Below are 11,928 nucleotides of genomic sequence, written 5' to 3'. Positions count from 1 at the left end.
GCGGAGCTGGACAGGGAAGTGGTCAGGGCGCTGGAGCTGGACAGGGAAGCGGAGCTGGACAGGGAAGTGGCCAGGCAAGCGGAGCTGGACAGGGAAGCGGAGCTGGACAGGGAAGTGGCCAGGGCGCTGGAGCTGGTCAGGGAAGCGGGCTGGACAGGAAGCGTCAGGGCGCTGGAGCTGGACAGGGAAGCGGTCAGGGCGCTGGAGCTGGACAGGGAAGCGGTCAGGGCGCTGGAGCTGGACAGAAGCGGAGCTGGACAGGGAAGCGGTCAGGGCGCTGGAGCTGGACAGGGAAGCGGAGCTGGACAGGGAAGCGGCCAGGGCGCTGGAGCTGGACAGGGAAGCGGAGCTGGACAGGGAAGCGGCCAGGGCGCTGGAGCTGGACAGGGAAGCGGAGCTGGACAGGGCGCTGGAGCTGGTCAGGGCGCTGGAACTGGTCAGGGAAGTGGACAGGGAAGCGGAGCAGGTCAGGGCGCTGGAGCTGGCCAGGGAAGCGGAGCTGGTCAGGGCGCTGGAGCTGGTCAGGGAAGTGGACAGGGAAGCGGAGCTGGACAGGGAAGTGGCCAGGGCGCTGGAGAGCTGGTCAGGGCGCTGGAGCTGGTCAGGGCGCTGGGCTGGTCAGGGAAGCGGAGCTGGTCAGGGCGCTGGGGCTGGTCAGGGCGCGACTGGTCAGGACAGCGGAGCTGGACAGGGCGCTGGAGCTGGTCAGGAAGCTGGAGCTGGACAGGAGAAGCGGTCAGGGCGCTGGAGCTGGACAGGGAAGCGGTCAGGGCGCTGGAGCTGGACAGGGAAGCGGTCAGGGCGCTGGAGCTGGACAGGGAAGCGGAGCTGGACAGGGAAGTGGTCAGGGCGCTGGAGCTGGACAGGGAAGCGGAGCTGGACAGGGAAGTGGTCAGGGTACTGGAGCTGGTCAGGGAAGCGGAGCTGGACAGGGAAGTGGCCAGGCAAGCGGAGCTGGACAGGGAAGTGGCCACGCGCTGGAGCTGGTCAGGGAAGCGGGGCTGGTCAGGGCGCTGGGAGCTGGTCAGGGAAGCGGGGCTGGACAGGGAGTGGCCAGGGCGCTGGAGCTGGTCAGGGAAGCGGGGCTGGTCAGGGCGCTGGAGCTGGTCAGGGAAGCGGGGCTGGTCAGGGCGCTGGAGCTGGACAGGGAAGCGGGCTGGACAGGGAAGGGAGCTGGACAGGGAAGCGGTCAGGGCGCTGGAGCTGGACAGGGAAGCGGTCAGGGCGCTGGAGCTGGACAGGGAAGCGGGTCAGGGCGCTGGAGCTGGACAGGGAAGCGGAGCTGGACAGGGAAGTGGTCAGGGCGCTGGAGCTGGACAGGGAAGCGGAGCTGGACAGGGAAGCTGGTCAGGGCGCTGGAGCTGGTCAGGGAAGCGGAGCTGGACAGGGAAGTGGCAGGGAAGCGGAGCTGGACAGGGAAGTGGCCAGGGCGCTGGAGCTGGTCAGGGAAGCGGGGCTGGTCAGGGCGCTGGAGCTGGTCAGGGAAGCGGGGCTGGTCAGGGCGCTGGAGCTGGTCAGGGAAGCGGGGGCTGGTAGGCGCTGGAGCTGGTCAGGAAGCGGGCTGACAGAAGCGGTCAGGGCGCTGGAGCTGGACAGGGAAGCGGGGCTGGACAGGGAAGCGGCCAGGGCGCTGGAGCTGGACAGGGAAGCGGGGCTGGTCAGGCCGCTGGAGCTGGTCAGGGAAGCGGGGCTGGTCAGGGGCGCTGGAGCTGGTCAGGGAAGCGGGGCTGGACAGGGAAGTGGCCACGGCGCTGGAGCTGGTCAGGGAAGCGGGGCTGTCAGGGCGCTGAGCTGGTCAGGGAAGCGGGGCTGGTCAGGGCGCTGGAGCTGTCAGGGGAAGCGGGGCTGGACAGGGAAGCGGTCAGGGCGCTGGAGCTGGACAGGGAAGCGGGGCTGGACAGGGAAGCGGCCCAGGGCGCTGGAGCTGGACAGGGAAGCGGAGCTGGACAGGGAAGCGGCCAGGGCGCTGGAGCTGGACAGGGAAGCGGTGCTGGACAGGGAAGCGGCCAGGGCGCTGGAGCTGGACAGGGAAGCGGCCAGGGCGCTGGAGCTGGACAGGGAAGCGGCCAGGGCGCTGGAGCTGGACAGGGAAGCGGAGCTGGACAGGGAAGCGGCCAGGGCGCTTGGAGCTGGACAGGGAAGCGGAGCTGGACAGGGAAGCGGTCAGGGCGCTGGAGCTGGACAGGGAAGCGGTCAGGGCGCTGGAGCTGGACAGGGAAGCGGTCAGGGCGCTGGAAGCTGGACAGGGAAGCGGTCAGGGCGCTGGAGCTGGACAGGGAAGCGGAGCTGGACAGGGAAGCGGCCATGGAAGCGGAGCTGGACAGGGAAGCGGCCATGGAAGCGGAGCTGGACAGGAAGCGGCCATGAAGAGGAGCTGGTCAAGGCGCAGGAGCTGGTGAGGGCGCTGCTCAGGGAAGCGGCCAGGGCGCAGGACATGGCAGCGGTGCTGGACAGGGATGCGGCCGAGGGAATTGTCATGGATGTGGCCAAGGTCAATGTTGTGGTCAGGGACATGTTAATGGTAATTTAGCATAATATTTTCTGGAGATCTTTTCCACTCCTTCATTCAAATGGCATGTTTTCCCTTTTTGCTCATGTGGTTTAGAATTTCTGTCTCTACCACCTCAAATTAAAAAAAAATAAAACTGCTTGATTTTGAAAAGTTTGTTTGGTGTCATTTGCCTGTTTTCTCATAACCGCTTTCGGGCATCAGTGCTGTAAGTTCCTCTCCCTGAGTACTGGACAATTAGGTTTTATTTTTTTGACTCCAATTTAAACTTTTTGTATTAAACTTTATTCTTGGCAGAGCTGAATAGTCTGTAGCCATTACTCCAGTCAGAATTCATTATATTATGCCGATTTGGTGCTCTAGAAACATTTCATGAATGCTGAAAACTGTTTGGGTGCAAGCAATACTTCCATAAGCTCTTGTGATTCTTCTAAGGCAATATGTTAAAGACAGCATGTTTCTAAGGCTACGTCCACATGAAACCGGAAAGATGGCGTGTTCAGCTTTATCCACTCTGGGATCCGCTTTCAAAAAATTGTGGTTTCACCTTCCGAAAACACTGGATCTGTGTGGATGACATTCCTATCCGATAAAAAAAAAAAAATTGTGCCTCTTCACAGAAACGTGTGGACGGGGCCTAAGAGACGTTGATTCTTAAACCATTGTTTTTGTATAGGAATAGCTTAACAGGTGTTACAGGTCAAAAACTTATTGTGGACCTGTGGATTTCAAATCGGAATAAAGCCTGGCGTATTTGTGAAAATATACTGTTTAAACAAAGTAAAAGAGGCTCTATTTAAAATGTTTCATGGTAGGGTGTCGCGATATAACTGTGATATTCAAAGTAACGATTATTGATAGTGTTAATTTAGTGTGTGACAATATACCGGTATTGGCAACAACCCCAATATTTAAAATGAACCGTTCTCTTATGATAACCCCACATGTAAATACTCCAGCGCCACAACCTGGTTGAGCTCCCAGGCGGCAGTATTGTGCCTTAACGCTGACACCTGTCACACAAGAAGACGACGCAGCCACTCTGAGGAGAGTCGAGTTCATCAGAGTAAATTGCCCTTATTTTGCTAGTCCTAGACTGGGAAATGTTATATTAACCTGTTAACAGCGGTTTTCTGTGTTCATACATTTAAGTAAAGGGTGATTATTTAATCAGTACCACATTTTCGTTACTCGTTTTTGTATTTGTAATCATGTGCGTAGTCACACTTTATTTCGTTGTTCAAAACTATTAACAGTTACTTGATTAAAACTGATCTTGAAAAACTGAGCAAACACATTACTACATTAAACTTGTAAAATGTTAAGTTGATCGCAGTGCCATGCACTTAATGCCTCATATGCAGTCATTCTTCAATAAGGTTCATTAGTTAACATATATAAATAACATAATATTGAACAATATTTCCACCGCATTTATTAATCTTAGTTCATGTTAATCTCAGCATTATGCATTATTAAAATCTCAAGTTGTGTTTGTAAACATTAAAGTACTGTGAACTAACATGAATGACTCTATATTTATTAACTTTAACAAAGATTAATAAATTGAGTAATGTATTGTTCACCGTTCATTCGTGTTAGTTAATACGTTAATGTTAACAAAACATCTTATTGTAAAGTGTTACCATTAATATTTATTCATCATACTGTTGAACTTGGCAGTATTTTCTCTCTTATTTCATAGGAGCTTCAAAGATGATGGAGAAAGTCAGTCTTGTGTCCTGCATTTATCCTTGTTCGTTGGGTGAAAAAGAAAAACTCAATAAACAAAGTAAAAAAAATGTGACTATCTTTTTCCCCCCACAAGGTTTCTATAGATATCACAGTATCGAGGCCACAATAATCGTGATATAAAAAAAAAAAAAATATCTTGACAGCCCTATTTCATGGTACATGTGGCTAAAGTGTGTTAGAGATCTGGATCTTGATTATCCCTGCGATTCGTTTGCTCAATGGAAAAGGAGTATATATTATCCATGTATATTGTAATTTTTTTGTAATTGTATGCAATTTAATTTTTTTTTTTTTTTTGGGGTGGATGTGCAAAATGTAATGAAAAAGAAAACGTATTACATTCTAGTTAAAGAATTTTGATACGAATGTGTTGAAATGAATGTGATAACTTTTCTTGTACATTTTTATTATTTTGGAAAAATTTTACATATAAGGTCAGGATCCAATCCAAATTTCATACATTTTCTTCAGGAGACTTTAGGACTAATGCACCAGTTTGGTGAACATTAATAAAAAAGCATACAAGGCTTGTAATGCATTTTTTTTTGTTTTTTTGGAGTATACAGTTGTTGATTACTGAATAAATGGTCTGCATACTTTTGTGCATTACTGTTGTAAATTTTGTTCTGGACAATTTTAAGAAAAGAAGAAGAATTCTCGGTCTGCGCAGCGCTGCATGAAGTTGAGCACACCTATTCATTTTGCAGTTGATAGTGTCGCCATAGAAATGCACAATCCTCTCGTAATTAGGCTAGCTTAATTTATGACATGTCTAGAACGCAGCATTCAGCTGGGCTGCGTTCAGCCCCAACAAAACGTTGCACAAGGTTTTTTAAACAGAAACGGTGATGCGTTGAACACACTGTTCTGATGACGCAAGAGTTGCAACTATGGCAGCTGAGAAGGCCATTATTTGTGTTCTTTGTGAAGAATTTTCGGAGCCATCTATTTAGCCTCACATACTGACTTTATTTGTAGTTCATACGGTTTTAATACCCTGTATTTTCTTTCTCATTTTTAGGAAAAGCATAATTACCATTGTTTATTTCTATACCAAATGTCATTCACTTGCAATGAAGCTAAAAATATAAACAACTACATCATTATGTTGATATGCTATATTTTTACAATAAAACTTATGACAAACATGTCTTCTAATATCCTCAGTTGTTACGTATACCGAGCTGCAACGAACACATTTGTACATTATTTTCCTTGAAGCCATTGTGCGAGTTCACTTTAATTCCGCGTGCTTTGTATACATGTTGCTGCTGATTGGACTGCAGTTCTGACACACCCACCAAACAAGAGAAAAAACTCATCTCAAACCCCGTTGCACACCGTTTCCAGGAAACATGACGTTCAACCCGGAAACCGTAGCAAAACGTTGCGCACCGTTTTGAACTTGAACATGCCCCTGGTCTAACCCCAATCAAACACACCTGCACAAGCTAATCAAGACATTTCAGATTACTAGAAAGCTACAGGCAGGTGAGTTTGATCAGGGTTGGAACTGAACTGTTTTCCTTGGATCTTTAAAACCCCATTTTACAGAGGTTGATTTTGCAGCAACACTTATTCGTTTTAGTTTTGTGCGCTTTGCTGTCTGTTTATCCTGACGCATCAATTCAGTGCATTTTCCAGCAGAGATCGCAGGCTGGGACGATGACGGCTCGAGTGTGTTTCTCGTTGACTGCTGTTTTTTTGTGTCTGTTCGGATACTTGAGCATAACTCATGCTATTCAAAGACGAACCACAGGTGAAAAGATGTTAATTTCATTACAGAACCTGAAAAAATGCAGAAATTAGTGACCCTCAGACTTTGAAAGTAATCAACGGTTTATGAATGAGTAGTAGGATTTAAAACCCTTTTGATTTGAAGCAGACAAATATGTATAATGTTTGTATTTTGGTTTGAGACCCATTGCGCAAACCCCAGATTTACAAATCCTGAAACCGCACTCCCTGGCCTCCCCTAATGATCCTTTTGAATTCTCTAGTGGACGGTTTCTGTCCGGCGAGGCTGACGGTCGTGCCGTCCCATCGAGGGTGTTCCTCTGATGAAGACTGCCCTGGAGGGCACAAATGCTGTCGATTTGACTGTGGGCCTGTTTGCGTGCTGCCCGTTTTCAGTGAGTTTCAGTTAATAATGCATGTTAAGGCTAAAAAAAACCCCACATACACGTAACGCACTGAATTCAATGTAAGTTCTAAGCAGAGACTTTGCCTTTTTGTTGTCGTCCCCTAAAGTCAGCTTGAATTCATCCCTTAGGATGGTTTTAAGGACAGGATGGCTTTACAAAATAAAGAATACTTCGAACAGTGGTTCCAGTCCTGGGGACCCCCTGTCCTGCACACTTTGCATGTCCAACCCCCCCTATTTAAAATGCCTGATTGTGATCATCAGCTTGTCAGGAGTGCGATCCATGAACTTGACTAACAAGTTGATGATCTCGATCAGGTGTGTTAAATAAGGGAGACATGCAAAATGTGCAGAGCAAATGGCTAGAATTGAGAACCACTGTCTTGGAATATATTCATTCTGTAGGTAAAATTGCTATTCATGCTTTGACGGTTTTGTTGTATGATTTGAGGATCCCTGGTCCATAAGCACAAACTAAAGCTGACTATCTGTGTTCACGCAGTGAAGCCGGGTCAGTGTCCCATACCGGAAATGATTCCACTGTGTGCTAAAAGCTGTTTCCATGATGGCCAGTGTCCTGACACACAGAAATGTTGCCCAACCACCGGTGGCTTTGCATGCAGTGAACCACGTGGTCAGGAAAGAGGTCAGGCAAGTTGTCAAGGAAGCGGCTCTGGTCAGGGCGCCGGACAGGGAAGCGGTTATGGCCAGGGCGCCGGAGCGGGACAGGGTAGCGGCATTGGTTTGGGCCAGGGAAGCGGTTATGGCCAGGGAAGTGGCCAGGGAAGCGGTTATGGCCAGGGTGCAGGAGCGGGACAGGGAAGCGGCATTGGTTCGGGACAGGGAAGCGGTTATGGCCAGGGAAGTGGCCAGGGAAGCGGTTATGGCCAGGGTGCAGGAGCGGGACAGGGAAGCGGTTATGGCCAGGGAAGCGGTTATGGCCAGGGAAGCGGTTATGGCCAGGGCGCCGGAGCGGGACAGGGAAGCGGCATTGGTTCGGGTCAGGGAAGCGGTTATGGCCAGGGCGCCGGAGCGGGACAGGGAAGCGGTTATGGCCAGGGCGCCGGAGCGGGACAGGGAAGCGGTTATGGCCAGGGCGCCGGAGCGGGACAGGGAAGCGGTTATGGCCAGGGAAGTGGCCAGGGAAGCGGTTATGGCCAGGGAAGTGGCCAGGGAAGCGGTTATGGCCAGGGTGCAGGAGCGGGACAGGGAAGCGGTTATGGCCAGGGCGCCGGAGCGGGACAGGGAAGCGGAGCTGGTCAGGGAAGTGGCCAGGGAAGCGGTTATGGCCAGGGCGCCGGAGCGGGACAGTGAAGCGGTTATGGCCAGGGAAGTGGCCAGGGAAGCGGTTATGGCCAGGGTGCAGGAGCGGGACAGGGAAGCGGTTATGGCCAGGGTGCAGGAGCGGGACAGGGAAGCGGTTATGGTCAGGGCGCCGGAGCGGGACAGGGAAGCGGTTATGGCCAGGGCGCCGGAGCGGGACAGGGAAGCGGAGCTGGTCAGGGAAGTGGCCAGGGAAGCGGTTATGGCCAGGGCGCCGGAGCGGGACAGGGAAGCGGTTATGGCCAGGGCGCCGGAGCGGGACAGGGAAGCGGTTATGGCCAGGGCGCCGGAGCGGGACAGGGAAGCGGCGCTGGACAGGGAAGCGGCGCTGGACAGGGAAGCGGAGCTGGACAGGGAAGTGGCCAGGGCGCTGGAGCTGGTCAGGGAAGCGGGGCTGGTCAGGGCGCTGGAGCTGGTCAGGGAAGCGGAGCTGGACAGGGAAGCGGTCAGGGCGCTGGAGCTGGACAGGGAAGCGGTCAGGGCGCTGGAGCTGGACAGGGAAGCGGTCAGGGCGCTGGAGCTGGACAGGGAAGCGGTCAGGGCGCTGGAGCTGGACAGGGAAGCGGAGCTGGACAGGGAAGTGGTCAGGGTGCTGGAGCTCGACAGGGAAGCGGAGCTGGACAGGGAAGTGGTCAGGGCGCTGGAGCTGGACAGGGAAGCGGAGCTGGACAGGGAAGTGGTCAGGGCGCTGGAGCTGGACAGGGAAGCGGAGCTGGACAGGGAAGTGGTCAGGGCGCTGGAGCTGGACAGGGAAGCGGAGCTGGACAGGGAAGTGGCCAGGCAAGCGGAGCTGGACAGGGAAGCGGAGCTGGACAGGGAAGTGGCCAGGGCGCTGGAGCTGGTCAGGGAAGCGGGGCTGGTCAGGGCGCTGGAGCTGGTCAGGGAAGCGGGGCTGGTCAGGGCGCTGGAGCTGGTCAGGGAAGCGGGGCTGGACAGGGAAGCAGTCAGGGCGCTGGAGCTGGACAGGGAAGCGGAGCTGGACAGGGAAGCGGAGCTGGACAGGGAAGCGGCCAGGGCGCTGGAGCTGGACAGGGACAGGGAAGCGGAGCTGGACAGGGAAGCGGCCAGGGCGCTGGAGCTGGACAGGGAAGCGGAGCTGGACAGGGCGCTGGAGCTGGTCAGGGCGCTGGAACTGGTCAGGGAAGTGGACAGGGAAGCGGAGCAGGTCAGGGCGCTGGAGCTGGCCAGGGAAGCGGAGCTGGTCAGGGCGCTGGAGCTGGTCAGGGAAGTGGACAGGGAAGCGGAGCTGGACAGGGAAGTGGCCAGGGCGCTGGAGCTGGTCAGGGAAGCGGGGCTGGTCAGGGCGCTGGGGCTGGTCAGGGAAGCGGAGCTGGTCAGGGAAGCGGAGCTGGACAGGGCGCTGGAGCTGGTCATGGAGCTGGACAGGGCGCTGGAGCTGGTCATGGAGCTGGACAGGGCGCTGGAGCTGGACAGGGAAGTGGTCAGGGCGCTGGAGCTGGACAGGGAAGCGGTCAGGGCGCTGGAGCTGGACAGGGAAGCGGTCAGGGCGCTGGAGCTGGACAGGGAAGCGGTCAGGGCGCTGGAGCTGGACAGGGAAGCGGTCAGGGCGCTGGAGCTGGACAGGGAAGCGGAGCTGGACAGGGAAGCGGTCAGGGCGCTGGAGCTGGACAGGGAAGCGGAGCTGGACAGGGAAGCGGTCAGGGCGCTGGAGCTGGACAGGGAAGCGGTCAGGGCGCTGGAGCTGGACAGGGAAGCGGTCAGGGCGCTGGAGCTGGACAGGGAAGCGGTCAGGGCGCTGGAGCTGGACAGGGAAGCGGAGCTGGACAGGGAAGCGGAGCTGGACAGGGAAGCGGCCATGGAAGCGGAGCTGGACAGGGAAGCGGCCATGGAAGCGGAGCTGGACAGGGAAGCGGCCATGGAAGCGGAGCTGGACAGGGAAGCGGCCATGGAAGAGGAGCTGGTCAAGGCGCAGGAGCTGGTGAGGGCGCTGCTCAGGGAAGCGGCCAGGGCGCAGGACATGGCAGCGGTGCTGGACAGGGATGCGGCCGAGGGAATTGTCATGGATGTGGCCAAGGTCAATGTTGTGGTCAGGGACATGTTAATGGTAATTTAGCATAATATTTTCTGGAGATCTTTTCCACTCCTTCATTCAAATGGCATGTTTTCCCTTTTTGCTCATGTGGTTTAGAATTTCTGTCTCTACCACCTCAAATTAAAAAAAAATAAAACTGCTTGATTTGAAAAGTTTGTTTGGTGTCATTTGCCTGTTTTCTCATAACCGCTTTCGGGCATCAGTGCTGTAAGTTCCTCTCCCTGAGTACTGGACAATTAGGTTTTATTTTTTTGACTCCAATTTAAACTTTTTGTATTAAACTTTATTCTTGGCAGAGCTGAATAGTCTGTAGCCATTACTCCAGTCAGAATTCATTATATTATGCCGATTTGGTGCTCTAGAAACATTTCATGAATGCTGAAAACTGTTTGGGTGCAAGCAATACTTCCATAAGCTCTTGTGATTCTTCTAAGGCAATATGTTAAAGACAGCATGTTTCTAAGGCTACGTCCACATGGAACCGGAAAGATGGCGTGTTCAGCTTTATCCACTCTGGGATCCGCTTTCAAAAAATTGTGGTTTCACCTTCCGAAAACACTGGATCTGTGTGGATGACATTCCTATCCGATAAAAAAAAAAAAATTGTGCCTCTTCACAGAAACGTGTGGACGGGGCCTAAGAGACGTTGATTCTTAAACCATTGTTTTTGTATAGGAATAGCTTAACAGGTGTTACAGGTCAAAAACTTATTGTGGACCTGTGGATTTCAAATCGGAATAAAGCCTGGCGTATTTGTGAAAATATACTGTTTAAACAAAGTAAAAGAGGCTCTATTTAAAATGTTTCATGGTAGGGGTGTCGCGATATAACTGTGATATTCAAAGTAACGATTATTGATAGTGTTAATTTAGTGTGTGACAATATACCGGTATTGGCAACAACCCCAATATTTAAAATGAACCGTTCTCTTATGATAACCCCACATGTAAATACTCCAGCGCCACAACCTGGTTGAGCTCCCAGGCGGCAGTATTGTGCCTTAACGCTGACACCTGTCACACAAGAAGACGACGCAGCCACTCTGAGGAGAGTCGAGTTCATCAGAGTAAATTGCCCTTATTTTGCTAGTCCTAGACTGGGAAATGTTATATTAACCTGTTAACAGCGGTTTTCTGTGTTCATACATTTAAGTAAAGGGTGATTATTTAATCAGTACCACATTTTCGTTACTCGTTTTTGTATTTGTAATCATGTGCGTAGTCACACTTTATTTCGTTGTTCAAAACTATTAACAGTTACTTGATTAAAACTGATCTTGAAAAACTGAGCAAACACATTACTACATTAAACTTGTAAAATGTTAAGTTGATCGCAGTGCCATGCACTTAATGCCTCATATGCAGTCATTCTTCAATAAGGTTCATTAGTTAACATATATAAATAACATAATATTGAACAATATTTCCACCGCATTTATTAATCTTAGTTCATGTTCATCTCAGCATTATGCATTATTAAAATCTCAAGTTGTGTTTGTAAACATTAAAGTACTGTGAACTAACATGAATGACTCTATATTTATTAACTTTAACAAAGATTAATAAATTGAGTAATGTATTGTTCATCGTTCATTCGTGTTAGTTAATACGTTAATGTTAACAAAACATCTTATTGTAAAGTGTTACCATTAATATTTATTCATCATACTGTTGAACTTGGCAGTATTTTCTCTCTTATTTCATAGGAGCTTCAAAGATGATGGAGAAAGTCAGTCTTGTGTCCTGCATTTATCCTTGTTCGTTGGGTGAAAAAGAAAAACTCAATAAACAAAGTAAAAAAAATGTGACTATCTTTTTCCCCCCACAAGGTTTCTATAGATATCACAGTATCGAGGCCACAATAATCGTGATATAAAAAAAAAAAAATATCTTGACAGCCCTATTTCATGGTACATGTGGCTAAAGTGTGTTAGAGATCTGGATCTTGATTATCCCTGCGATTCGTTTGCTCAATGGAAAAGGAGTATATATTACCCATGTATATTGTAATTTTTTTGTAATTGTATGCAATTTAATTTTTTTTTTTTTTTTGGGGTGGATGTGCAAAATGTAATGAAAAAGAAAACGTATTACATTCAAGTTAAAGAATTTTGATACGAATGTGTTGAAATGAATGTGATAACTT

General features: G+C 50.7%; 3 protein-coding genes across 3 annotated transcripts; all 3 read left to right on the top strand.

The window, feature by feature from the left end:
• Positions 1–315: 315 nt before the first annotated feature.
• Positions 316–3,150, top strand: LOC113047386 (fibroin heavy chain-like; the record flags this gene model as incomplete). Its single annotated transcript, XM_026208740.1, has 6 exons — positions 316–559; positions 751–936; positions 1,047–1,151; positions 1,247–1,342; positions 1,409–1,503; positions 3,130–3,150. Coding segments are annotated over 6 exons (747 nt in total), but the record flags the coding sequence as incomplete, so codon positions are not given.
• A 2,639-nt stretch (positions 3,151–5,789) lies between these two features.
• Positions 5,790–7,427, top strand: LOC113047385 (WAP four-disulfide core domain protein 2-like; the record flags this gene model as incomplete). Its single annotated transcript, XM_026208739.1, has 4 exons — positions 5,790–6,023; positions 6,265–6,396; positions 6,910–7,137; positions 7,354–7,427. Coding segments are annotated over exons 1-4 (528 nt in total), but the record flags the coding sequence as incomplete, so codon positions are not given.
• A 1,143-nt stretch (positions 7,428–8,570) lies between these two features.
• Positions 8,571–9,939, top strand: LOC113047117 (fibroin heavy chain-like; the record flags this gene model as incomplete). Its single annotated transcript, XM_026208395.1, has 1 exon — positions 8,571–9,939. A coding segment is annotated over one exon (1,239 nt), but the record flags the coding sequence as incomplete, so codon positions are not given.
• Positions 9,940–11,928: the final 1,989 nt, after the last annotated feature.

This window comes from Carassius auratus, chromosome 28 (genome assembly GCF_003368295.1).
Source record: "Carassius auratus strain Wakin chromosome 28, ASM336829v1, whole genome shotgun sequence".
Taxonomy (NCBI): Eukaryota; Metazoa; Chordata; class Actinopteri; order Cypriniformes; family Cyprinidae; genus Carassius; species Carassius auratus.
The sequence above is the reverse complement of the archived record's forward strand: the minus strand, read 5'-3'. Positions and strand labels throughout refer to the sequence as shown.